Source organism: Lepisosteus oculatus, chromosome 27, assembly GCF_040954835.1.
Source record: "Lepisosteus oculatus isolate fLepOcu1 chromosome 27, fLepOcu1.hap2, whole genome shotgun sequence".
In the NCBI taxonomy this organism is placed as follows: Eukaryota; Metazoa; Chordata; class Actinopteri; order Semionotiformes; family Lepisosteidae; genus Lepisosteus; species Lepisosteus oculatus.
This window is the reverse complement of record NC_090722.1, coordinates 6,137,370-6,161,736: the sequence shown is the minus strand read 5'-3', so window position 1 is coordinate 6,161,736 and position 24,367 is coordinate 6,137,370. Positions and strand designations below refer to the sequence as shown.

General features: G+C 56.9%; 2 protein-coding genes across 4 annotated transcripts; one reads left to right on the top strand and one right to left on the bottom strand.

The window, feature by feature from the left end:
• The first annotated feature begins 32 nt into the window (after positions 1 to 32).
• LOC138225278 (annexin A2-like) lies at positions 33 to 7,178 on the top strand. 2 transcript variants are annotated; one of them, XM_069184961.1, is made up of 13 exons: positions 33 to 927; positions 1,665 to 1,737; positions 2,719 to 2,815; positions 3,043 to 3,131; positions 3,555 to 3,668; positions 3,831 to 3,921; positions 4,597 to 4,676; positions 4,984 to 5,043; positions 5,131 to 5,218; positions 5,484 to 5,579; positions 5,745 to 5,803; positions 5,913 to 6,035; positions 6,814 to 7,178. In XM_069184961.1, exons 2-13 carry the CDS (start codon positions 1,690 to 1,692, stop codon positions 6,874 to 6,876), a joined length of 1,008 nt encoding a protein of 335 aa, XP_069041062.1. In that variant the 5' UTR covers positions 33 to 927; positions 1,665 to 1,689; the 3' UTR covers positions 6,877 to 7,178. The 2 variants fall into 2 exon arrangements, with proteins under 2 accessions (XP_069041062.1, XP_069041063.1); XM_069184962.1 differs by lacking the exon at positions 1,665 to 1,737.
• A 900-nt stretch (positions 7,179 to 8,078) lies between these two features.
• znf687b (zinc finger protein 687b) lies at positions 8,079 to 24,310 on the bottom strand. Of its 2 annotated transcripts, none has more exons than XM_069184944.1 (10): positions 24,075 to 24,310; positions 18,504 to 21,536; positions 17,697 to 17,959; positions 17,403 to 17,587; positions 16,527 to 16,703; positions 15,729 to 15,891; positions 15,180 to 15,527; positions 14,511 to 14,623; positions 13,259 to 13,379; positions 8,079 to 12,836 (listed from the first exon to the last, which is right to left on the bottom strand). In XM_069184944.1, the coding sequence occupies exons 2-10, from the start codon at positions 21,514 to 21,516 to the stop codon at positions 12,144 to 12,146; spliced, it is 5,076 nt and encodes a 1,691-aa protein (XP_069041045.1). In that variant the 5' UTR covers positions 21,517 to 21,536; positions 24,075 to 24,310; the 3' UTR covers positions 8,079 to 12,143. The 2 variants fall into 2 exon arrangements, with proteins under 2 accessions (XP_069041045.1, XP_069041044.1); XM_069184943.1 differs by having other exon boundaries at positions 17,697 to 18,010; positions 24,075 to 24,309.
• Positions 24,311 to 24,367: the final 57 nt, after the last annotated feature.

The following is a 24,367-nucleotide window of genomic DNA, read 5'->3' as shown; positions in this document are numbered from 1 at the left end:
TCTTTTCTTCTCTTCTCAGCGTGGAATAAGCCTTTACTGGTTCCATTAGGTCATGTGACCAAGGTTACAATGCGTCTAAAAAATACTGAGTTTAATAGTTTACTGAAATACTCATGTTAGAAGAAGAACGAGAAGAGCCCAGCCTCTCCAGAGACAGGGCTCTCCGCACCCTGGCGCGTGGCGTGGAAACTGGCCGTGGTGGGTGTGAGAGAGCGTGTGTCTAATCCGCCCTGCGATGGACTGGTGTCCCCCCCAGGCTGTACCCTGCCTTGCGCCGGGGTCGACTCTGTCCTGGGAGAAGACAGAAAACAAACAGATGGGTGCATGCTCCCCCTGCTGCCACACAGGAGCAAGAGCAGCGTTTTCTTACCTCCTGTATTTTTACAGCTACAGAGTGCAAAGACGAGCCTCAAGGCCAACTGGATAGTAAGCACAGTCCCTCCGAACAACTGCCTGCTGGGGAGAGTGACTCACTGGCGGATAGTGTACTGAGCAACACTGCACTGACACATTCAGGGAAAAAAACCCTTCTGCAAATAATGGGTACAGAGATCAAGTACCTGTTGGCATGACTAAGCTTTCATGTTTTTCTCCATCAAGTGCATTTTTAAGCAACAGATTCTACAGGTACAGAAAAGCACATTTCTTTCTGGCTATCCAACACTGTTCAAACAGGTTCTGGCCGCTGCAGGTGTAAGATATTTTGGAAGTGTAACAGACTTTTGGCCCTGGGGCCACTCTGCAGAAGACACACCCTGGACACTGTTTTCCTAACACGCGGATATGGAACCTGTCCAACCAGCGTACTCTGCCCTGTGATACAGACACTGCTGTCCCTTACTGAGCTAACAGTCTCGGGCAGCTCCAGCACTTTGGTGTGTTAACAGATTCCAACCAGCGGATCCTGTCTGTATTACTGCAGCTGAGGTGAGCTTGTTTCATCTTCTCTTTTAATTAAATGTGTCTTTTTATATTAAAATATGAAGGTTCTCTAAAGGATGTTAATGAATAGTGCTTTTAATAAGCAGTTAGTTAATCACAGAGACACCAATACAGCACAGACATATTTATACAGCACAGAGACACAGATGGAGCACAGAGACGTCTTGATACAGCACACAGACACTGTTATACAGCACAGAGACTTCGTGATACAGCACACATTGTGATACATAAAGTCACTGTGCTAAAGCACAGAGACACTGTGATACAGAACACAGAAAGTTTGTTACAGAGACAGATATAGCATAGAGACTGTGAGATACAGTACACAGACACTGATACAGTATAGAGACATTGAGATACATCACACAGAGACAATGATACAGCACAGCAACAGTAAGATACAGTACAGAAACACTGATACAGTACAGCGACAATGAGTTACAGCACAGAGATACTGATACAGTACAGAGACAGTGAGATACAGTACAGAGACAGTGAGATACAGCACGGCAACAGTGAAATTAAGTACAGAGACAGTGAGATACAGCACAGAGACAGTGAGATACAGCACAGAGACAGTGAGATACAGTATAGAGACATTGTGATAAACCTCACAGCGACAGTGAGATACAGTACAGAGACAGAGTAGCCCAGCACAAGACCAGTATGGTGACTGTACTGATTGGCGGGTCTGATTTTCATGTGTCCCTCAACAACAGGGTCAGTCAACAGGGTCACAGCGAAATGGACTTCCTGCTGGACGCTCTGGAGGCCATGCCCCTGCAGGACACTGTAAGGACCTGTGGGGGAAACCCCAGCTCTCCTGCAGGAAACATGCAGATATCCTGTGGGATCAGGCCTAGGTGTTATTCCTTCAGAAATCCCCAGCTAGTAGACGGGTTTTCTGGAGGAGTGCTCCTGAGGTACTCCTTGTGGGCTGGGTTGTTTGAATATGCTATATCAAGCGTTCTGCATTTAGGTGTTCATTCCCCAACACCATAGACATGTTTCAGGACTTTTAACTGGGAAACAGAATCGGCCAAAGTCAAAGCATAAAGTGGCACTGTGTGACCCCCCCCAAAAAAACAAATAGATAAAACGCGGCACCACTAAATCACTAAAACGTGGTGTGGTATCAAACCACGCACAGGCCTTCGGCAGCTCCAGCAGCAAGGGGTTCTGGGGCTTCCCGCTGCATGCTGGTCCAAGCTTCCTGGGGCTAGCTGCAGCACGCCAAGCCCATAAGCCTTACTTCAACATTTCCACACCCTAACGGCACAACAGGGACTCCCCACTGAGGCCACTCTCGACCGGGACAGGTCTGCTAGCACACGATTTGATCGCCTTGGACTTGCAGCGTCGGTACTTTTGACCTGGCACAAAATTCCATGACAAAACCCGCCCCTCGGGGCGAATATTCCACCCTCTCCAAGTGTCCAGAACACTCGGCACAACTGGAAACATGCTCCCCGCCTCCTAAAACTAACCACACGGCCGATCACAAAATGAAAGATCCCTCAGCGCTTGCAGACTCTCCCCCGCCTGGTCTTTCCAGCGCCTGAGCGGACGGACTCCAGGAACAGCTGCAAGTGAGGAAGAGCGGTGGGGACTGTAAAGGCGATTGTTTAATCGCGTGTGATTGTTTCTGCATGCGACAAAAAGTGAAAAGACACAATGTGAGCCAAAACATGAATGAATGAAAGGGATGATTAGTGAAGGCATGCTATCCAGCCCACTCACTACTACCTCCTCTCTTTCTCCGTGCGCTCTAAGGAAATGTCCTGGGGCACCCTGGGCACCATCCGGCCCTTTCCAAATTTCCGACCGGAGAGGGATGCCCGGCAGATCGCTGTCGCCATGGCAAACAAAGGTAACGCTGTCTTCCCTGGTGCTCCGGTGTGGCCCCAGTGATTTGCAGGGGGCCGATCTGGGGCTTCGGCTGTTCCTGATCCTGATCCTGATCCTGAGGTTACCTCTGGATCCAGGAGTCGCTGTCGAGCGGCGGGGCGACTCCAGCCGGGACAGCGGACAGGTGCGCCGCTGGCGCAGAGCTCCCTGTGACAGCTACTGCTAACCCAGCTGTTGTCATTGGCACAGATGTGAGCTCGCTGGTGAGAGTCCTGACCAACCGCACCAATGCCCAGAGACAGCAGATTGCTGAGATGTACCGTGGTGTCACCGGGCAGGTAGGGATCTGCAGGGGAGTCTCTGGTACCGATTTACACTGAATAGAACTGTACCAGGACTCAGTGGTCAGCATATCTGCAGGGCTGTCCAGTGCTGGTCTCGGAGGGGCCAGACAGTGTGTCTGCAGGGCTGTCCGGTCTCAGTCCTGGAGGGGCTGGTCAGTGTGTCTCCAGGGCTGTCCAGTCTCAGTCCTGGAGGGGCTGGTCAGTGTGTCTCCAGGGCTGTCCAGTCCTGGTCCGGAGGGCCTGTCAGTGCTGTCTGGTCCTGGAGGGTCTGGTCAGTATGTCTACCAAGTGTCCTTGTCATGAATGAAATGTTGTTTTTGTGTGATAGGCATGCACCTTTGACCTTTACAGAAAAACATGGGAGGGGGGTGTCAGATTTAAGCAATCCTAGGTGTCATGTCACCTCCATTTCTCCAGGAGCTGGTACCCAACCTGAAGAGGGCGCTGTCTGGGGAGGTGGAGACCGTGCTCCTGGGGCTGATGATGACGCCCGCGGTCTTCGACGCTCACCAGCTCCGGAACGCCATGGAGGTGACTGACCGCCAGCCGGCTGGACGCTGTCCCTGCCCTTGACCCTCCCCCTCGTCCTTCCTCCTAAACCCCGATCCTTGCGTCTGGCTGGGTCTGACTCACCTGCGCCTCTCTGCTGTCGCCCTGGGCGGACTCCGTGACTCTCTCTCTCTCTCTCCGCAGGGACTGGGGACGGACGAGGAGGTCCTGGTCGAGGTCCTGAGCACGAGATCTGCTGCGCAGCTCCAACAGATCGCTGCTGCCTACAGAGATGGTGGGGCTCACTAAAGATGTACCTCACACCGCACCGATATCACTGCTGTTATCCCAAGGGCAGGATTATTGCTGTAATAACACATTAATGTGTGGGGTTCTTATAATCCACACTGCAATGTGAGGAAGGATTATTGCTGTTATAACACATTTATATGTGTGGATATGATCACCCACACTGCAATGCAGGGCAGGATTATTGCTGTTATAACACATTAATGTGTGGGGTTCTTATAACCCACACTGCAATGTGAGGAAGGATTATTGCTGTTATAACACATTTATATGTGTGGATATGATCACCCACACTGCAATGCAGGGCAGGATTATTGCTGTTATAACACATTAATGTGGGGGGTTCTTATAATCCACACTGCAACGTGAGGAAGGATTATTGCTGTTATAACACATTTATATGTGTGGATATTATCACCCACACTGCAATGCAGGGCAGGATTATTGCTATACTCCATATTGGGGTATTGTGCTGGACTACTGCAATCCATACTGTCGTACAGTGTGGGAGTCCTGCTTTTTTAAAATCACACAGTAGTGCAGCCCAGGATTATTGTTCACATACCGTGCACGTGTGCAGCAGGAAGAGCCAGGGTGCTGGGTGCTGGGTGGCGGTCCGAGCCCGCTGCGTCTCACTGTGCGGCGGCTTGTCTGTGCGCAGAGTTCCAGAGGGACCTGGAGAAGGACATCAGGGGCGAGACCAGCCAGGGCTTCAGGGAGCTGCTGCTGGCCCTGCTGCAGGTAGGCACAGCCCCTCCCGTCCGACTGGCGGCGCGATTCCGAATGGGAGCACCTCTGGAAAACCCAGTAGGGATCGCCAGCCCTGGAATGACGGCTCGGAATAAGCAGCGGCATTTACTCCTGCGCTGTGGGATCTTGACAGCTGCCACCTCGACGGCCGGACGCTCTCCCTGCCCCTGTGTCGGGTCGGGGCGCGGGGCCGGGGCACCCAGACTGGAACCGGTAACCCCCCCCCCCCAGCTGACACCCCAGGGCCGCGTCTGCCCCGGTCACCTGACGCGCTCTCCTCTCTCTTCCCCCTCTCCAGAAGGAGGAGGAGAACATGAAGGGGATCATCGACTACCGGCTCATCGAACGGGACGCCAAGGTGAGAGCTCTGGCACCGGCCGCCGGGGGGAGGGGGGGGTGCGCAGCTGTGGACGGGACCCCACGCCCTCCCTCTCCCTTCCCGCAGGCTCTCCTGGAGCGCTCGCGGAAGAAGCCGGACACGGCGGCGTGGATCCGGGTGCTGACGAGACGCGACTCCGATCACCTCGGCCGGGGTAAGGCCGGGTCCGGTCCGGGTCCTCCACGGTGCAAGAACAGGGCAGGGCTTCCCCGGGTCCAGTTCAGCACATAACGGGTTCTAGGAGGTAACCAAGGCCTCAGGGTAGAAGGATAACCCCCGGACCCCGAATTACACCCCCTCTCTCCTCGCTCACCCTCCACAGCCTCCCCCACTTTCCTCCTCCTCCTCCTCCTCCATCCCAGATTCCGACGGTCTTTTCCGCCGTGACGGGAATCCTCTCCTCTCTGTCCCCACCCCAGTGCTGGACAGGTTCCAGGCTCTCAGCGGCCGGCCAGCGGAAGAGGCCGTGCAGTCGGACTTCTCCGGAGACCTGCGTCAGGGGCTCCTGTCCCTGGGTGAGGACTGGCGCCCGCCTCCGCTCCGTCCTGCTCGGCCGAACCCAAGCGCTTCACGGCCCGTCAGCAGCGCGCGCCTGGCATGACCGGCTCGCCGGCGGACTGGCCGAACGATCGGACCTCCTGCGGCACAAACAGGCTGACCTCTGGTCTCTCTTCCCGCAGTGCAATCCATTCGGAGCACTCCCGAGCTCCTGGCAGGCAGTCTGCACAAAGCCATGAAGGTAAGGGCACAACGGCGCCGGCCAGGCCCGGAGAGGGAGGACGGCTCTGGTTCTGTACGTCCTTCTCCATGTCCATGTGACTGAGCGGATGCTGGTTCTGGTTGCGCAGGGTCTGGGTCGGAAAGACGGCGTGCTGATTCGGATCCTGGTGTCACGCAGTGAGGTGGACCTCCTGAGCATCCGGGTGCAGTACTGCAGACAGCAGGGCCGGTCGCTGTACTCCACACTGCAGGTCAGCAGCACGCTCTGCGCCGCCCTGTCTCACTCTCCTGCTTGCCTGTCCTTCTCCCTGCCCCTGTCCCTCATCTCTTTCTCTCCTCCTCTCAGATCCTCATCTTGTCCCTCAGCACTCTCTCCTCCTCTCAGATCCTGCCCCTGTCCCTCATCACTCTCTCCTCCTTTCAGATCCTGCCCTCGTCCCCCATCTCTCTCTCTTCCTCTCAGATCCTGCCCCTGTCCCTCATCACTCTTCTCCTCTCAGATCCTGCCCCTGTCCCTCATCACTCTCCTCCTCTCAGATCCTGCCCCTGTCCCTCATCTCTCTCTCCTCCTCTCAGATCCTCCCCCTGTCCCTCATCTCTCTCTTCCTCTCAGATCCTGCCCTTGTCCCTCATTACTCTCTCCTCCTCTCAGATCCTGCCCTCGTCCCCTATCTCTCTCTCCTCCTCTCAGATCCTGCCCTTGTCCCTCATCTCTCTTCTTCTCAGATCCTGCCCCTGTCCCTCATAACTCCCTCCTCCTCTCTGATCCTGCCCCTGATCTCTCTCCCACCTCCTCTCAGATCCTGCCCCTGCCCCTGATCTCTCTCCCACCTCCTCTCAGATCCTGCCCCTGCCCCTGATCTCTCTCCCACCTCCTCTCAGATCCTGCCCATCACTGATCTCTCTCTCTCCTCCTCTCAAATCCTGACCCTGTCACTGATCTCTCTCTCTCCTCCTCTCAGATCCTGCCCTTTCCCGATCTCAGTACTCAAGTTTGGCCTAACCTCTCCCTGATCCGTGTCCTTTCAGGAGAAGGTGAAGGGGGACTACCAGCAGGCGCTCCTGGCTCTTTGCAGTGCGGAGGACCTGTGAGGAGAGATGGGTGTTGGTCCAGAGACTAGGGCGGGACACCGACACCAGACACAGTGCTGTTTTTCGGACACTAAGCCATGCAGGACTCCCAGATCCAGTGGCATGAAGACAAATGCAGAGACAATGCACAATTCTGAACAGCACAAACCCCTCTTCTAAATTCAATGTACACTATTTCCTCCGAGCCAGGTACAGTGAAATGGGTTCTGATTCAGCCGAGCTCTTGGTTACTGAACTGATTCTTTATCTGAACTAAAATGTCCATTGTGAGATATTAAAATTAAAACCAGCAACAAGATTAACTTAAAGGTAACGAACTCTCTCGACAGGGCTCCTGTTACTAGAAGTTTCACTTAAGGTGCTCATTTCATTCTCTGCGGAGCTTGTGCTGTAATACAAAGTGGGGACTGCGGCTCCTGTGAATTAGGAGAGGGGGCTCCAACACCCCAGAGCGGGGCTGTCCAGTCCTGTTCCTCAGGGGGCCCCTGTGCATCTCTACCGATTTTCCAGTTCCCTTTAAAACAGCACCTGAAGAGTTGGGAATAGCAGTTAAACTGGTCCTGCAGACACACTGCCCAGTCCTTCCAGGAACTGGACTGGACAGCCCTACAGACACACTGCCAAGTCCCTCTAGGACTGGGCAGCCCTGCAGACACACTGACCAGACCCTCCAGGACCAGGACTGGACAGCCCTGCAGACACACTGACCAGGTCTTCACCTCTGCCAGGAGAGCAAGGGCACAGAGCTCCAGACTCACACTCCCCCCGAGCCCTTAACAGCCTAACAGAACTAAATTACCGGGCCGTCTGGACCAGAGCGACACTGTTCTTCAGATATTCAGGTGGTGGACAGCGAGGCTCTCCTGTCCCCCAGTTCCCTCGTCTCAACACATTAATGTCTGGCCCCCAGAACTAGCAAAGGGGCTCCCAGCTCTGGTACTGGGGTGCCAGTCTGCCTGCAGCTTTCCTAGATCTCTTTAAATCAGCAGCACCTAAAGAAAGGGGAGAAGGTGTTAACTGGGTTCGATTGAGCCAGTAACGAGCTGAGTGAGGTCGTTAAGCAAACATGCAGACATACCTGCTGTCCACGTCTGGTACTTTCAAATCACTGAGTTCCCTGGATCAAGGTCCCCCCCCCCACAAAAAGTGCAGGCCACGATCACACAGAACCACCCCCTGCAGCACAAAAACCACCACGTGTGTTTTTTTTAAACGTTTATCGTTTTTATTATTTACATCTTTGTGTAAAAGACTGACAGGGTTAGTGCGCACACCAGGAAAAAAAAAAACACAACGAAAACATACCAAGAGAGGAAAAGTGGAAGAGAGCGACAAGGGACAGGAAGTGACCTGCTGGGACAGAGAGATCAGGGAGGACAGACGTCACACTACAGGGCACAGAATGGGAGATCCAGTCCCGGAGACGTGAGACCTCTGCTGGCCACACAGCAGCTCGGGACTAGCTCTGACAGAGAAGGTTAAATGACAAAGGTTTTAATGAGCGCAAGAGTGAAGCCTGTTCCAGCAGCACAATCCTGACGGCCAATTAGCGTTCTCAAAGTGTAGTGGGGATGAAGCCTTCTGGAGAGCTGGGAATTAATGCTCGGAGTCAAGGGGCCCACTGAACTGGGGGGGGTTCTGCACACAAAGGGTTGGCACCCAGGGACTAAAGGGGGTAAACAGGTCCAATTAAGGCCTAAAGAGAAGTTTCTCACTTCACTGGTCTCAACCTGTAAGCAATGTTAAAAGGGCCAGGTCACACTGTAACCCTACAGTCCAGAGATCACCGGTCCAGTCTGGGTCACACTGTAACCCTACAGTCCAGAGATCACTGGTCCAGTCTGGGTCACACTGTAACCCTACAGTCCAGAGATCACTGGTCCAGTCTGGGCCACACTGTAACCCTACAGTCCAGAGATCACTGGTCCAGTCTGGGCCACACTGTAACCCTACAGTCCAGAGATCACTGGTCCAGTCTGGGTCACACTGTAACCCTACAGTCCAGAGATCACTGGTCCAGTCTGGGCCGGGTCACACTGTAACCCTACAGTCCAGAGATCACTGGTCCAGTCTGGGCCACACTGTAACCCTACAGTCCAGAGATCTCTGGTCCAGTCTGGGTCACACTGTAACCCTACAGTCCAGAGATCACTGGTCCAGTCTGGGCCGGGTCACACTGTAACCCTACAGTCCAGAGATCGCTGGTCCAGTCTGGGTCACACTGTAACCCTACAGTCCAGAGTCCTCCCTGTTCTGTGCCTTGTGTTTGGGGATCCGGAACTACTGAACTATCCGGGACCTTTCTATTCCAGACGATTTCCCACTAGTCTGCTGGGATACCGCCGGCAAGCACCCCTGGCAGCAGAAAAGATGCTTTGCTAGTCAAAAGAAAATAAACGTTCTAAGCCGCTGGTCTACAATTATTATTTTGTTTTTAATTAGGAAAAGAAAACCTAGAGTCACGAAAGCGGTTAACTGGTTATTCTCGAGCAGTTATAAAACAAAAGGGACCCCAGTGATAACTGGGGGACTTGTGTCTTGATCTCCCCAAAATTAAGGGGAGAAACTCGGGGGACCCGTGACATTAAAACGCTCCGCCACCCTTTCGAACCCATGTGACAGGAACCGATCCTGCCATCGCGAACACAAACCGACCCGAGACACGGCTTCGTTTATGCTTTTTTAAAAAAAAAAAACTGCCGCCTGGCTGGTGGCGACTGCCGAGTGGAGGAGGGGTCGGGGGTCACAGCCGGGAGGTTGAGGGTTCGAGTCCCCGAGGCGTCAGCCCCCGAGCGAGAGACTTCACTGGGATCGCTCTAGTAAAAGGCCCAGTGTACGAGTGGGTACAAACGCACACGGCTTTGGATAAAACAGGCCGTCCGATGACACAAGGCCGGCAAGTGGCGGGGATTCGTGGGACAGGGGAAGAAATGAAGAGCCCGCACGCGCCCCCTCCCTCCCTGCGCCTCTCCCCCCTCCTCGACGGCTCAACGAGCAGCAGACGCAGCATGGACACAGGAAGTCTCTCCACACGTGTCACAAACTGCAGGAAGTGACAGGACACACAGGGCTGCTGTCGCTCCCGGGCACCGCAATCCAGCTTTTCCTGGGATCTCAAATTCCCTCCCATCTTCCAGTTTTCTTCCCAGCTAATTCCTTAACGGAGCCCCAAAGATGACCTTTCAGTCCCCCACCCCACCCCCCTCAGATTCAATTTCAAGTAAGGCGCAGGTTGCTCTTTAACGAGAACCCTAACCGAGGAACCTGCAAGTTTCCAATTAAGCAATTAACAGGACAAAGAGTTAACTGGAAGCCCTCATCAGCTCAACGACTGGAGAAGCGGGTCACCACAGCAACCTCTCCACGGCCCTTAAGAACGGTGAGAAATGCTGTCAGTTCGAAAGCAGCAGGGCTGCCTTACAATAATGCAGTTTTCGGAAATACAGTATTCCAGGGGAGCTGGGCACCTTTCTGTCGCAGGAGACACTGGCCCTGTAAACATCTGCTTCAGGAGGGAACAGCAGCCCTGCAGTCCCCAGCGCGGCCACTCGGAACGCATGTGGACACCGCAAAATGAGCTTTTGGAAAAAAACAAATCAAAGAAACGTTTGACCAGCGTCTGAAGAGCTCTGTTCTTCCCAAGCAAACAAACAAACAAAACAAAAAAAATCTGGTACTATCTCAGGTCATAAATTATGCTCTTGTTTTTCTTTACTTCCATAATGTGTTTTTTTTCTTTTAAAAACATCAGACAAATAATAGTGACAATCGTAATAATAATAATAATAATAAAAATTACAGTTAAAAAAAAATCGCACAGTCCGTTCTGAAAGTAGAGACAGTGTTATAAAAGCCCTCGGAGGCCCGGCTCGGCTCGGCACCGACGACCTTCGGGATCAAACACACGATCCTCTTGGATAACCCCCCAGCTCTCCGGGAATCCTACGGCTGCGTGGAGCGGTAGGAGGAGCGGGTTCTCCCGGATCTGTCCGCGCTCGGGAAGAGTCCGGAAAACAGGAAGATGTTGCCTTGCCCCCCCCCAGTGCGAGGAACAGGCGAGCTAGCGGTGTCCAGGAAAAAAAAACCACAAATCCTGCGGCGAGTCTTGGCTCTTCTTCCGGGACAAATCCCGTCTTGGTGGCTTTGAATGTTGTTCCTCTGCCCTTTTCTTACAGCCCTGGGAATTAGCCCCGGCGCTTTCTCCCGGTTTCCCTGCAAATAACACTTAAAACCCAGACGGAACAGGAACCTTGGAGCTCGGGCTGAGAGAAGGCCTCCCGAGGAGGGAAGGGTTGTAGCGCGACACCCCCAGAGAAAGTCACGGTAGTCTTCCCGGAAGGGGGGGTGCTCGCCCACCCCCAAGGACAATCGGCACATTCAACAGGAAAATAAAACGGGCACGACACTGCGGAACAATCCTGTATGCTACTGTACGCTGTATGGCTGACCGTAACAACACTTACTGCGAAAGGCGCTATATAAACAACAAGGAGCGACTGAATCAGAGCGGGAACGTGATTGGAGAAGGACGCGGGAGCCGGCGCCGGTGGGAGTGTGTGGGGGTCCGTGGGTGCGCACTGGGGTCTCGCTGTACGACCGCCAACAGGCGCACGGTGAGGAGCCACAACGCCAAGCGCTCTTCGTGGGGGGGGGTTGCGCGGGGCAGCTGGTGCGGCGCAGCCGGGCTCCGGAAACCGCAGGGCTGGCAACACCCTGTGAGTGAGTGAAGAACTCCGCGCTGGGAGCACTGGTTCCCAGTGCAGCTGTTACCCAGGGCCTCGGGTCCCTGACCTGCTCTGATCCGCCCCGGAGCGGGGCTGCAGGCTCACCTCGAGGGCCCGCTTCGAGCCCGCCGGACCCGAGGGGCCGACCCGCTCCGCCGGAAGACACGCGCGCGAGCGCACCAACACGCACACGCGGGCCGTGCGCGCAAACTGGGTGGGGGGGGGGGAGAAACATACTGATGTCGACAAGGGGCTGAGGAAGAGAGAGCCGAGGAGGTGGCGAAGAGGGCGGAGAGAGAGAGAGAGAAAACGACAACGCACAGAGGAAAGACTTCAAAATACCTGAATCCTTAAAAACTGAAAAAGAAAATCTAGAGCCCCTAATTACTGGTACGAGAAAACCTTTATGGGGGCCGGCACCGCGGGGGCTCTCGGGCGCGCCTTCACTGCGCGAGTCCGCCGCTTCAAGCCTGGGCTGGCGTAGCATCATCGTCATCTTCATCGTCATCATCATCATCATCGGCGTGGTTCCCCTCGCCGCGGTTACGACAGCGGTTTCTCGGGCCCAGGCCCGGCGGCGCCGGTCTTCCTGGCGGCGATGAAGGCCATGCCGTGAGTCCGGAAGTGCGTGCTGAGGTCGGCCGCCCTCTCGAACCGCCGGCCGCACACGCGGCAGGCCAGCCGCTCCTCCCCGTCCTCGCCCTGCGCGGCGCCGGGGAGGAGCGTGGGGGAGCCCGGGGACGAGGCGGAGGAGGGCTGGTCGCCGGACCCGCCCCCGGAGGCCGCGGAGGCGCCGGCGGCCGAGCCGGGCCCCGAGGAGCCGGAGCCGTCGCCGGCGTCCCGGACCCGGTGCGTTATGAAGCGGTGGCGGTTGAGGGAGACGTGCGAGGTGAAGCAGGCGCCGCACTGGGAGCACTGGTGCGAGGAGGCGTCCGTGCGGTGCTGGGGCAGGTGGCGCAGGAAGTCCTCGCGGTCCGGCGTGGCGAAGCCGCACGACACGCAGCGGAAGGGCCCGCGCTCCGGGGAGGCCGGGGGGCCTCGCGGCTTCTTCACCGGGCTGCCGCCCCTGTCCCCCGCGGCCCCCCGCCCGCCTCCTTCCTCCCCTTCCTCCTCCTCCTCCCCGCCGCCGCCGTCGCCCGAGCCGAGCCCCATCTCGGCCTCCGAGGAGCTGTCGGCCGAGCCCCGCCGGGAGGACCCCACGGGAGCGCCCCGCTTCCGGGAGGCCGGCACCCCCCCCTGGTGGAACGAGAGAAGAGAGGAGGTGAAGCTCTGCCCGCGGCCCTCAGGCTCGTCCCTCTCTCTCGATCGGAGCCCGTATTCAACCCTGTAACTGTGTGATCACCCCGTCTCCTTATTATGACTACTACACCGCTCACACCCGACTCCACTGTGTACTTCCTGTTTGAAACCTCATCATAAATAACCAACACACTTCCAGTCGAAAACCTTCCCACTTTCTATCTCAGTAACGGTGTTAACCTGTCAAAAATAAGGTCCAGTTTCACTCGGAAAGAGAGAGGGCACAGGTCTCTTACAACACACTGCAGCCCACCTGTAGCCCTAACATAGCCAGAACCCCTCCTCACACTGCCCTGACACAGAGAGAGGACTGCTGATGGCAGACAGGTGCACAGAGAGGTGGGGAAGGCTGGGCTCACCTCAGGGTCCCCAGGCTGCCTGCCCGCACTCTGATCCCTGGTTCTGATTCCATGGCGGACCCGGATGTGTTTCTCCAGGATCAGCCGACTGCTGAATGTCCTCTTGCCTTCTGTACAGTACCTGCAAGACACATCAGCACAGTGAAGACCAGGCCGGGCAGACTGGACCAGACCGGACACACACAGAGCTCAGCACACCGGACCAGACCAGACCAGACCAGACCAGACCAGACCAGACCAGACCAGACCAGACACACACAGCAGAGCTCGACAACACACTGGACCAGACCAGACACACACAGCAGAGTTTGGCACACCGGACCAGACTGAACACACACACAGAGCTCGGCACACTGGACCAGACCGGACACACACAGAGCTCGGCACACTGGACCAGACCGGACACACACAGAGCTCGGCACTCTGGACCAGACCGGACACACACAGAGCTCGGCACACTGGACCAGACCGAACACACACACAGAGCTCGGCACACTGGACCAGACCGGACACACACACAGAGCTCGGCACACTGGACCAGACCGGACACACACACAGAGCTCGGCACACTGGACCAGACCGGACACACACTGAGCTCGGCACTCTGGACCAGACCGGACACACACAGAGCTCGGCACTCTGGACCAGACCGGACACACACAGAGCTCGGCACACTGGACCAGACCGGACACACACAGAGCTCGGCACTCCGGACCAGACCGGACACACACAGAGCTCGGCACACCGGACCAGACCGGACACACACAGAGCTCGGCACACCGGACCAGACCGGACACACACAGAGCTCGGCACGCCGGACCAGACCGGACACACACAGAGCTCGGCACGCCGGACCAGACCGGACACACACAGAGCTCGGCACTCTGGACCGGACCGGACACACACAGAGCTTGGCACTCTGGACCGGACCGGACACACACAGAGCTCGGCACGCCGGACCAGACCGGACACACACAGAGCTCGGCACGCCGGACCGGACCGGACACACACAGAGCTCGGCACTCTGGACCGGACCGGACACACACAGAGCTCGGCACTCTGGACCAGACCGGACACACACAGAGCTCGGCACTCTGGACCAGACCGGACACACACACAGAGCTCGGCACACTGGACCAGACCGGACACACACAGAGCTCGGCACACCGGACCAGACCGGACACACACAGAGCTCGGCACACCAGACCAGAATGAGCTTGGCCAGCAGAGGGCTCGAGGGCAGTGCACTCACTGGCAGTGGAAGACACGCTTGATCCCTTCGTGGTTGACGCGCACATGGCGCCGCAGGCTGGGGGCGGAGCAGAAGGATCTCTCACACAGGCGGCACGGGAACTTCTTCACAGACTGCGCACAGACACAGAGGAGAGACTCACTGTGAGCAAGTACAGCTCAGGAGGAGGGGGCATGAGGGTTACTCTCCAGCTCAGATGATGATGAAGGAGTGTTCATGTGAAGATACAGAGGAGCTGGACTAAGTGTCTGTACAGTGACTCTCCAGCTCTGATGGTGATGAAGGAGTGTTCATGTGAAGATACAGAGGAGCTGGACTGAGTGTCTGTACAGTTACTCTACAGCTCTGATGATGATGAAGGAGTGTTCATGTGAAGATACAGAGGAGCTGGACTGAGTGTCTCTACAGTTACTCTCCAGCTCTGATGATGATGAAGGAGTGTTCATGTGAAGATACAGAGGAGCTGGACTGAGTGTCTCTACAGTTACTCTCCAGCTCTGATGATGATGAAGGAGTGTTCATGTGAAGATACAGAGGAGCTAGACTGAGTGTCTGTACAGTGACTCTCCAGCTCTGATGATGATGAAGGAGTGTTCATGTGAAGATACAGAGGAGCTGGACTGAGTGTCTGTACAGTGACTCTCCAGCTCTGATGATGAGGAGTCTGACCTTGCCATGCTCCTTCCTCATGTGAGCGATGTACTCGTCCCTCTCTGTGTAGCGCGTCTGGCACTGGCGGCAGCTCCACTCTGAGGGAAGAGGCCGGCGGGGGGGTCGGCTGGCCCGGGCCTCGGGGGAGCTGGGGGGCTCCTCTTCCTCCTCGTCCTCGGCCCCCTCCCCCTCCTCCTCTTCCTCCTCCTCCCTCCCCCTCTCCGTGCCTTCCTCCCCATCCGAGCTGCTCTGACGCGGCTCTGACTTCATGGACCGGCTGGGCTTGGGGGCGGAGGCGGGGGGCGGGGCGAGGCCGGGGGAGGGAGAGGGGGGCTCCTGCTTCACCGACAGTCCACGGTGAACCGTCTGCGAGGGGGGAGAAAGACCAAGCAGCTGTAGCAGCATTCACTCACAGTCATGTGACCACAGCAACAGGCTAGCTCATGCTCCATGTTCATTTATCCTGGGACAGACAGAGAGCTTAAAGGAGCCCAAGTCACACCAAGATCTGTTATATATAGCCCATATGAAACAGTGAATTCTGTCAGTGTGTGTTGCTTTTTGTACCTTGATGTGCTCCATCATGGAACCTTTCTGCGCATAGAGCTTGGTGCAGTCAGGACACTTGAAGACGTGCACCTTCTGCTTGGCCAGATGGGTGTCGAAATGCATGTAAAGCAAGGGCTTCTGGGTGAAGACGGTGTCACACATCACACACTTGAAGATCATCCTAGGGGAGAGAGGCATAGAGCGGGGTTAGAGAAAATAAAAGTATCTATAAACTGTTTATATATGACTTATATAAGCTGCACCTGCAATAACTTCATCGCAATTTTCAAAACAGTTACTGGTTCACGCTAACAGTCAAGAAAGGCAAGTTAAATATCTAGAGCACAGTAGGGAGGAAGGCCAGAAAGTGACTGAGCACATAGAGAGAAAGAATGACAATTAAACCAGATCAATAGTAGTAGAGTAGTAGATACAGATAAACAAATAGACAAACAGCCATGTTAAAAGATACAGAGAGTGTCTCATTAACAGGTACAAGACAACAGAGATACACACAGGGACAGACAAACAGGTACAGATACAGAGATCAGACACAGGGACAGACAAAAAGGTACATAGACATGACCCCACAAACTAATTTCTAGGTACAGACAGAGTTCAGAGACAGGGAAGGACAAAGAAAGTACACAGCACCCAGAGACAGGGACAGAAGAAGGACAGACACACAGACAGGCGAAGGACAGACACAGATCAGAGACAGGGACAGGCGAAGGACAGACACAGATCAGAGACAGGGACAGGCGAAGGACAGACACACAGACAGACGAACAGGTACAGACGGAGGCGGCGACGTACTTGGCCTGCGTGGTGCCGAGAGCCGGGTGCTGGGTGCTGATGTGGGCGTGGGCACTGGGGGCCGATTTGAAGGCCATGGGGCAGGTGGGGCACTTGTGGAAGACCTCGCAGTGCGCTGTCTGGATGTGTGACTTTATGGAGCTCAGACCCCCGAACACCACCTGGCAGCTGGAGCACCTGGGGGGGGGCATCGATCAAACCAATCAAACACAGGTCAAAGGTCACGCCTATCAGGTCAGATCTAACTAACCATCACGCAGTTGACCCAGTTTGTTTGGCTTCTCTAACCGCACATCTTTGAAAGAACCCAGGGAAGGGCAGCTCTAGTCCCATAGCACTGGATAAACACCTAAACATTCTCAGACAAAGGACTATACCAATCATGGAATTAAGATCAAGGAAACCAGGCCCCATGGGCACATGAGCTAACCATGTGAGGTCTCCATGGCCAATAATCTCCTTCATCATCATCTGAGCTGTAGAGTCACTGTAGAGACACTCAGTCCAGCTCCTCTGTATCTTCACATGAACACTCCTTCATCATCATCATCATCATCATCATCAGAGCTGGAGAACATTTCCCTTTACCTCCCCGTGACCCTCCTGACTAGACTGACCTCTATATCCCATGATGCTTCCACTCTCGCTACAGTCACCCGACTGGCCCCATAACTTATTACAGCGGATTCCTCCCTCCACACCACCAGTTCTAGAGTCACTTCTTTTTTTAAGCTGAGTAGCCGGTCAAAAGACACGCTGTCTTCAACAACCCGTGCAGAGGTCAACCTAAAGAAAAGTGATGATGATGATGACGGTCTTATCTGCACCGGGCCAACAAAGAAAGAACCTCCAGGCCCGAGGCCCGGAGATCCGTACTTGTATCCGATCCGCCGGGCGAAGTGGAGGCAGGCCTCCTCCAGGTGGGTCTGGAAGCTGGCGGGCCGGGCGATGCCGCCGCACTCGGGGCACACGTGGGGCGAGCGGTGCTTGTGGATGCGCTGGTGGGCGGCCGCGCTGCAGGGGTTGGGCAGCATCATCGCCGGGGAGCACACCATGCAGCTCTGCGGGTGACAGAGGGGGGGAGGGAGATGCCGCATGAGGGCTCCGGAGGCGTGTGGCGCGCGCGTGTGTGTGTGTGTGACGGGGACACGAGGGGCCAGCGGGACCTACCGTGCTGGAGGCGGCCTTCACCTCCTGGAAGTGGCCCACCAGCTCGGCCTTGCCCCCGAACTGCGCCCTGCACTCGGGGCACTTGAAGTTGTGGTACTGCAGCACCTCCCCCTTCTTGCAGGGCAGGGGCAGCACAGCCTGCGGCCCCTCGGGGACCCTGCGCCCGGGGCCTGGCTGGGGCGCGGGGGCTCCCTCCTTGGCCGGGCTGGGGGCCACGAGGGTCGTGGCCGCGACCGAGCCCCCCCCCGCCCTGCTCCCGGGAGCTGCAGAGGAGGAGGAGAGAGAAGAGGAGGAGATGGAGGGGGACAGCACACCTAGGAGGAAACACAAATACCAGTTTCTTTCTGGGCTGAAACTTCTCCATTTAGATAAAAGGGTAGGCGGGCACAGCGATAACAGCAGACATGCAGCTAGACTGACATACAGGGCGACACCGACACTGATAGGTACAGACAGACACAGAGAGACAGAGAGACAGAGAGACAGAGAGACAGAGAGACAGAGAGACAGAGAGACCAGGTGGATGCTGCACATTGGTGGTGGTGGGGGGGATCCCCATTACCTGTAAAGCGCTTTGAGTGGAGTGTCCAGAAAAGCGCTATATAAGTGTAAGCAATTATTATTATTATTATTATTATTATTATTATTATTATTATTACTTACAGACCGTTAACAGATACAGATAAGGGTCAAAGGGGTCTAAAGAGAACCAGGCGTCTGAAGTGGATAAAGATGGACAGGCAACAGACAGGAAGGTGAAGACTGACCCTCGCAGACAGACTGGGCGAGAACACCCTCCTCCCTCACCTATGGGCACAGTGTCCTGCTGGCCAATCATCTGCTCCACGGTGACGGGCCGCATGACCAGGTGGGAGCACTGCATCACCAGGCCCCGCTCCTTGTGCTCGCGGGCGTGGAGCAGCAGGCTGCACTTGTTGAAGAAGGCCAGCCGCTTGGCGCAGTGGTTGCAGGTGACCTCGATGCGCAGGGAGCGCCGGTCGTAGTGCCGGGCCAGGCTGCGCTCCAGGGCGAAGGCGTCGCCGCACTCCAGGCAGCGGTAGCCGTTGGCGGGGAGGGGCAGGCTCCACTCCGGGGGCGGCGGGGTGGACAGGTCGGGCCGGTAGCTGGGCAGGAGGTTCTTGCTGTTGAGGATCTTGTTGAAGGCCTCTACCAAGCTGGACTGGCTGCGGGAGATGACCGCGCCGCTGCTGTTGACGATGGATGCGGGTTTGGAGGCCATGACCACCTGGGTCCCGTTGACGGTCTTCTGGGTAACCGAACGCACGGTAATCCCACCGCTGACACCAAATTTGGCTGGGGCAGAGGAGGAGGAGGAAGGGGAGGATGAGGCGATGGGGAGCGCGGTGGCTTTGGTTATTGTGATGGCGGCCGCCGCCACGCTGGCCGGCGTCCTGGTTTTCTCCGCGGAAGAGGAAGACTGGGCCGCCGCGGCCATCTTGGTCTGAGCTTTGCTGGCCGCCACCAGCATCGCAGTGCTGGCGTCCTGGAGGGTCGAGACGGGAAACACGGGGCCCTTCGCTCGCTGCTGCAGCTGCTGCTGCTGGTTGGCCGACCTGGCCGAGAGAGCGTCCGTCGTCTTCCTGGACTTGCCGGAGGCCGCCGTCCTGCGGCCGGTCCCGGGCGGCTGCTGACCGGAGGCTTTCCTCTGCGCGGCGCCCGCCTTGGCGGGGTCCGCCCCCCTGCCGCCTGCCGCCGGAGCCACCCGGGTCACGGTGCGGGTGATGACCCCCGTCTCGGTCTTGACGGTTTTGATCCGGACCTTTAGAGGCCGGGAGGCGGCGGCGGCGGCGGCGGTGCCGGGCGGAGGGACCGAAGAGGGGGCTGGCCGCGTCAGGGACCTGCCGGTGGGGCTCAGACCCTCCCCGCCCGGCGGCTCCTTCTCCCGCACGCTCTCTCCTTCTGCCTCTCCATCCTCCACTTCCATCCCCTCCTGCTCCTCTTCCTCCTCCTCCTCCTCCTCTTCTTCTTCTTCACTCCCCATCGCCTTGCGGGGTTTGCTGATCCCGAGACTGCTCTTCCGCGCTCCCGTCTCCTCCGTTAGCATCTCTTCCCCCTCTGTCTCTTCTCCGTCTTCCTCCTCCCTCGTCCGGTCCCCTTCCCTCCCCGCCGCCGGACCGCCCGCAGAGGAAGAGGAGGCGTTTTCCTTCCCGGTGACGGAGGTGGAGTCGGCGTTTGCGGAAGACGCCGCCGAAGCCGTGACGCCAAAGCCGACGTCCGTCGCGCCTGCGGAGCCGGAATTCGGGATTTCTGCATCCGGGCTTTCCGGGGAGTCGCGTTCCTCTATCACGTGCTCGGTGTTTTTATCCCGGGATCCGAGGGCTTCCTCCAGGCCGGCGCGCGGGGAGAGCCAGGGGTGGCCGGCGGGTGGGGAGGAGGGGGAGGAGCCGGGAGGGGAGGGGGGCGCGTCTTTGGGGTAGCCTTCTCCCCCTCCTCCCGAAGGGCCGGGCTCGGGGGAACGGGGCGTGAGGAGGGGGCTTTTGCTTCTGGGGGATCCCGGAGGAGAGCGGGGAAGCGGGGCACGGGGAGAGGCGGCTGGAGAAGGACGGGCTGGGAGCAGGCCGGGGGAATCGGGGCTCTCCTGGATGACAAGGGGGCTCCCCAGATCCGGCTCGGTGTCGGAATCGTCGGAGTCCAAGTGCCGGAACGGGGACGCCCCTCCCTGCGCCGGACCTCTCTGGACCTGGGTCCCGTTGAAGGGCGAGGAAGAGGAGGAGGAGGAGGGAGGCGGGGGGGGCGAGAGGGAGGGGGCCAGATGGGGCGACCCGGCGCCTGCGGGGTTCGGGGGTATGTGCAAGTTAACCGCAGCGAGGTGGGCGGGGGGCGAGGAGGAGTGGGGGGCTGCGACGGGCTTGGGAGGGGGGAAGAAAGCAGAGGACATGTCCACCGCGGCGCCGGGGACGAGTTCAGACCCAGGGTGGGCAGGAAAAGGGGAAGATGAAGAAGAAGGGGGAGACACTCCAGGCGCCTTCGCCTGGTCCTCCAGTCCTTCCGAGAGACTGTCGTGCAGCTGTAACTGCTGCTGCTGCTGCAGGAGAAGCATTTTCCGGGCTTTCCCCATGGGATCAGCGGGACTCTGGGCCATCAGCGGCTTCAGCCGGTTGAAGATGTTCACGCCCTGTTTGCTGCCGACGCCCCCGGAGTTCGCGACAGCGTTCTCGGGGGTCTTGGGGGAACAGGGCGCCCACAGCTCCCCGTTGGAGACCTGGGAGGAGCCGGGGGGCCTGAGGGCCGCGTCAGAAGGCCCCGAACCCGCCCCCACAGCCAGGGCCGCCGCCGCCGCCGCCGCCGCCGCCCCGAACCCATTGTGGATCAGCACCGCCGGTTCCGAAGGCGCCACCATGGCCGGGCCGGCCAGCCCCGGCAGCCGGGGGCCCAGGCGGGACCCTACGACGACCCCGCCGTCTCGGTCGGGCTCGGCCTCCATGTCCCCGAAGGCCTCGGGCCGCACGCGGTTCTTCACGATCACGCTGACCACGGAGGGGTCGGGCTGGGGCGCCGGCAGCTGGACATTCTGGGGGTGTGGCTGCTGCTGCTGCTGATGGTGGTGCTGATGGTGGTGATGTTCTGGGGGGCTTGCGGGCCGGAGAGGGGATACCCCTCCTCCACCGACCACTGCTACGCCTGTAGCCCCCCCCCCTCCTCCTCCTCCTCCACCCCCCTGCTTGACAATGCTCCCATGGTTGCCGTGGTGACCCTCGGACTCATCCGGCGCGGACTGGATGGCTTCTTTGGCGTCGATGTCGGGGATGTCAAAAGCCGCCAAGAGGTCGTCAAAATCTGGGGTCTTCATGTCCCCCATTCCGGGATAGCGGACAGAAACTGCAGAGAGGAGAGGAGACAAGGACCTGTCACAGATATGTCCTCTCACACGTGCCTGCGTGTCCTCTGCAAATGTCATCGCAAGGGAGTCCAGATCACCGGCACCAGGCTCTCAAGAGGGAGCTGCAGGTGAATCAGACCGCCGTGCGCTGGGAGTGCGATGGCTAACGCGCACACCTGGGGCTGGACCGGTCAGCTGTGCGCAGGACACCTGGCCGGCCATGGCACAAAATCAGTTTCAAATTTCCCCTTTTCGACTTCATGCTGCTCTTCTCTCCCCAGACTACACAGATTCTTGAACGACCTTCAGAAAGAGCTACTTACGCCACCGGCCCTTTTAAAACCAGCAGCCCGGAAGATGTGAGTGAGGCCGAATCCACCCTGTGTCTTCTGACGCATCACACAGGGTAGAATCGGCTCCACACCCCCCCCGTCCCGACAGCACCTGCCTGCCGCTGCCACATACCGAGAGACATCGCCGCCCTCCTGATCACGGCAAAGACCAGCTCCCTGTATACCGCTCATTTCGGAGCTGGCACCTCCCAGCACACTTGACACTGGACTGTGAACAGGCGCCGTCCTTCGGATGAGACGTAAAACCGAGCTCCTCACTCTCTGTGGTCATTAAAAATCCCAGGGCGTTTCTCGAAAAGAGTAGGGGTGTAACCCCGGCGTCCTGGCCAAATTCCCCATTGGCCCTGACCAATCATGGCCTCCAAATAATCCCCATCTATGAATTGGCTTCATTACTCTCCTTTCCTCCCTACTGAGAGCTGGTGTGTGGGGAGTGTTCTGGCTGCCATCGCATCATCCAGGTGGGGCTGCACATTGGTGGTGGTGGAGGGGAGTCCCCATTACCTGTAAAGTGCTTTGAGTGGAGTGTCCAGAAAAGCGCTATATAAGTGTAAGCAATTATTATTATTATTATTATTATTATTATTGTTATTACTTGCAGAGGGAGAGATTCTTTCACAGCCCAGCAGAAACGCTACGGCCATCCACTTCCAAACCACTGCAGCCAGCTCGGGGCCACAGGGGAGCTGGGGCCTCTCCTGGGTACAAGGCAGGGTACCACCCTGGACGGGACGCCGGTCCATCACAGGGCAGACACCCTCGCACTAGGACCGCTTTTACCCAGAAGCCAATGAACCCGCCAGCGTGTCTTTGGACTGTGAGAGGAAACCGGAGCGCCCAGGGGGAAACCCACAGGAACACAGGGAGAACACGCAGACTCCACACAGACAGCAGCCCCGATCCGAATCTGAACCGAGGTCCCCTGCGCTGTGGGGCAGCGATGTTAATCACTGCGCCACCGTGCTGCACGGTATCACCACGCATTGCAAAGAAATAAAACTCCGATCCTGATCCCGGAGGGTCTGAGGATATTCAATCCAACTGTAAGGACTTATCCAGCCCCCTGCTTGGTTTAAATTTCACAATTAGGCCCAGCTTTCCGTATGCTGGAACTCTAAATCCTGCAGGTTCTCTTAGCTGCCCCTGGCAAGGAATAGCAGGAACATCCTGACAAAAGGATCTGAAAGTACAATGTCCATTTCACTACCCATTTTAACTGCCCTGTAATTAATTTAGAATAAACTACAAGAAAACAGTCAATTATTTTACTTCAGATCTTTTATCTGTAAATCGTTTAGTCGTTAAATAAAAAGGAATAAAATAACATTTTCACATATGCGCTCTGCTAGCGGCTTATGCATGGATCGTGAGTTAGACTCCGCGATGAGTCGGGAGCGCAGAATTGGACCGGGACTAGTCCACTGGACAACAGTCATAAAGCTCCCCACCAAAGCGAAGGAATTATTTTTCATCCTGTTGAGAAATCAGCACAGTCGAGGGTACAATATGCCTGTACTGGCATATATACATATATATATCCACTCTTGTGAAAAAGACGTGGAAAGGTTTCACGTCTTTTACGAAAAAAAACGTGGAAAATTCAGTCCCGCGGGCTGTGCAGGGAACGGACGGGGGCACATTATTTCGGAACATGAGATCGATCACATTATTCGGCTGAACCCCGCAAACTCTAAAACTCGACGTCATGATCCACCACCTCCGAAGGATCAATAATATCCATCACAGACAGCCGCGCCGAGCCGCTCTCGGAAAAGGTGTTTCGAGGGCAAGCGTGAACCGCTGAGCGCACGTACTTTCCGGATGGGGCGAGTACGGGTTCCTGCGAACACAATCTTAGGGCTTGCACTTGTAAACGCACCCGGATGAAACCGTTTAATTCCGCCGGTTTCGTGCGATATTTCGGGGAGGGAGGGAGTGGAATTCATGCCGTGGCCAAAGTTTTTTTTCTCCTCCTCCTCCGCCGCCGCAGCCATCAGGGACGGATCTGAGAGGGAGTATCTGGAGGAAGAATGCGGGCGTTTTAACAGACGAAAATGAGGTTTCGACTGCACTTCGGTGGGGGAGAGGCAGTCAGTGCGGGGTTAGGAACTGCTATCTACACTTTGGGGTGCGGAAGAGCGCTGCCCGCCCGGGGTTTCGGGGTGAAATATTGTGTTTGTTTACCTGCCTGCGAAATTCCTGTGTCTCCAACCTCCCGTCGCTGCGCCTGAGTTTCCCGTCACCTGATGGGGACAGGTCCTGTCAGATTCACGCTGCCTCTTCTCCGGCACTGGAGAATCCGTATTTCGAGGCTTTGTTTACTTTTAATAAAATAAACTAAAAATGTATTAACCTCTTTCTGTCACATCACACCGCCTGTTTGTGTTTTATTACTGCCCGTGGTTTTTTTTATGTGTACATCAAGCCGACGTTAATTTTTTGCTCTTCCGAGACTCCACTCTGACGCGGACTAAAGC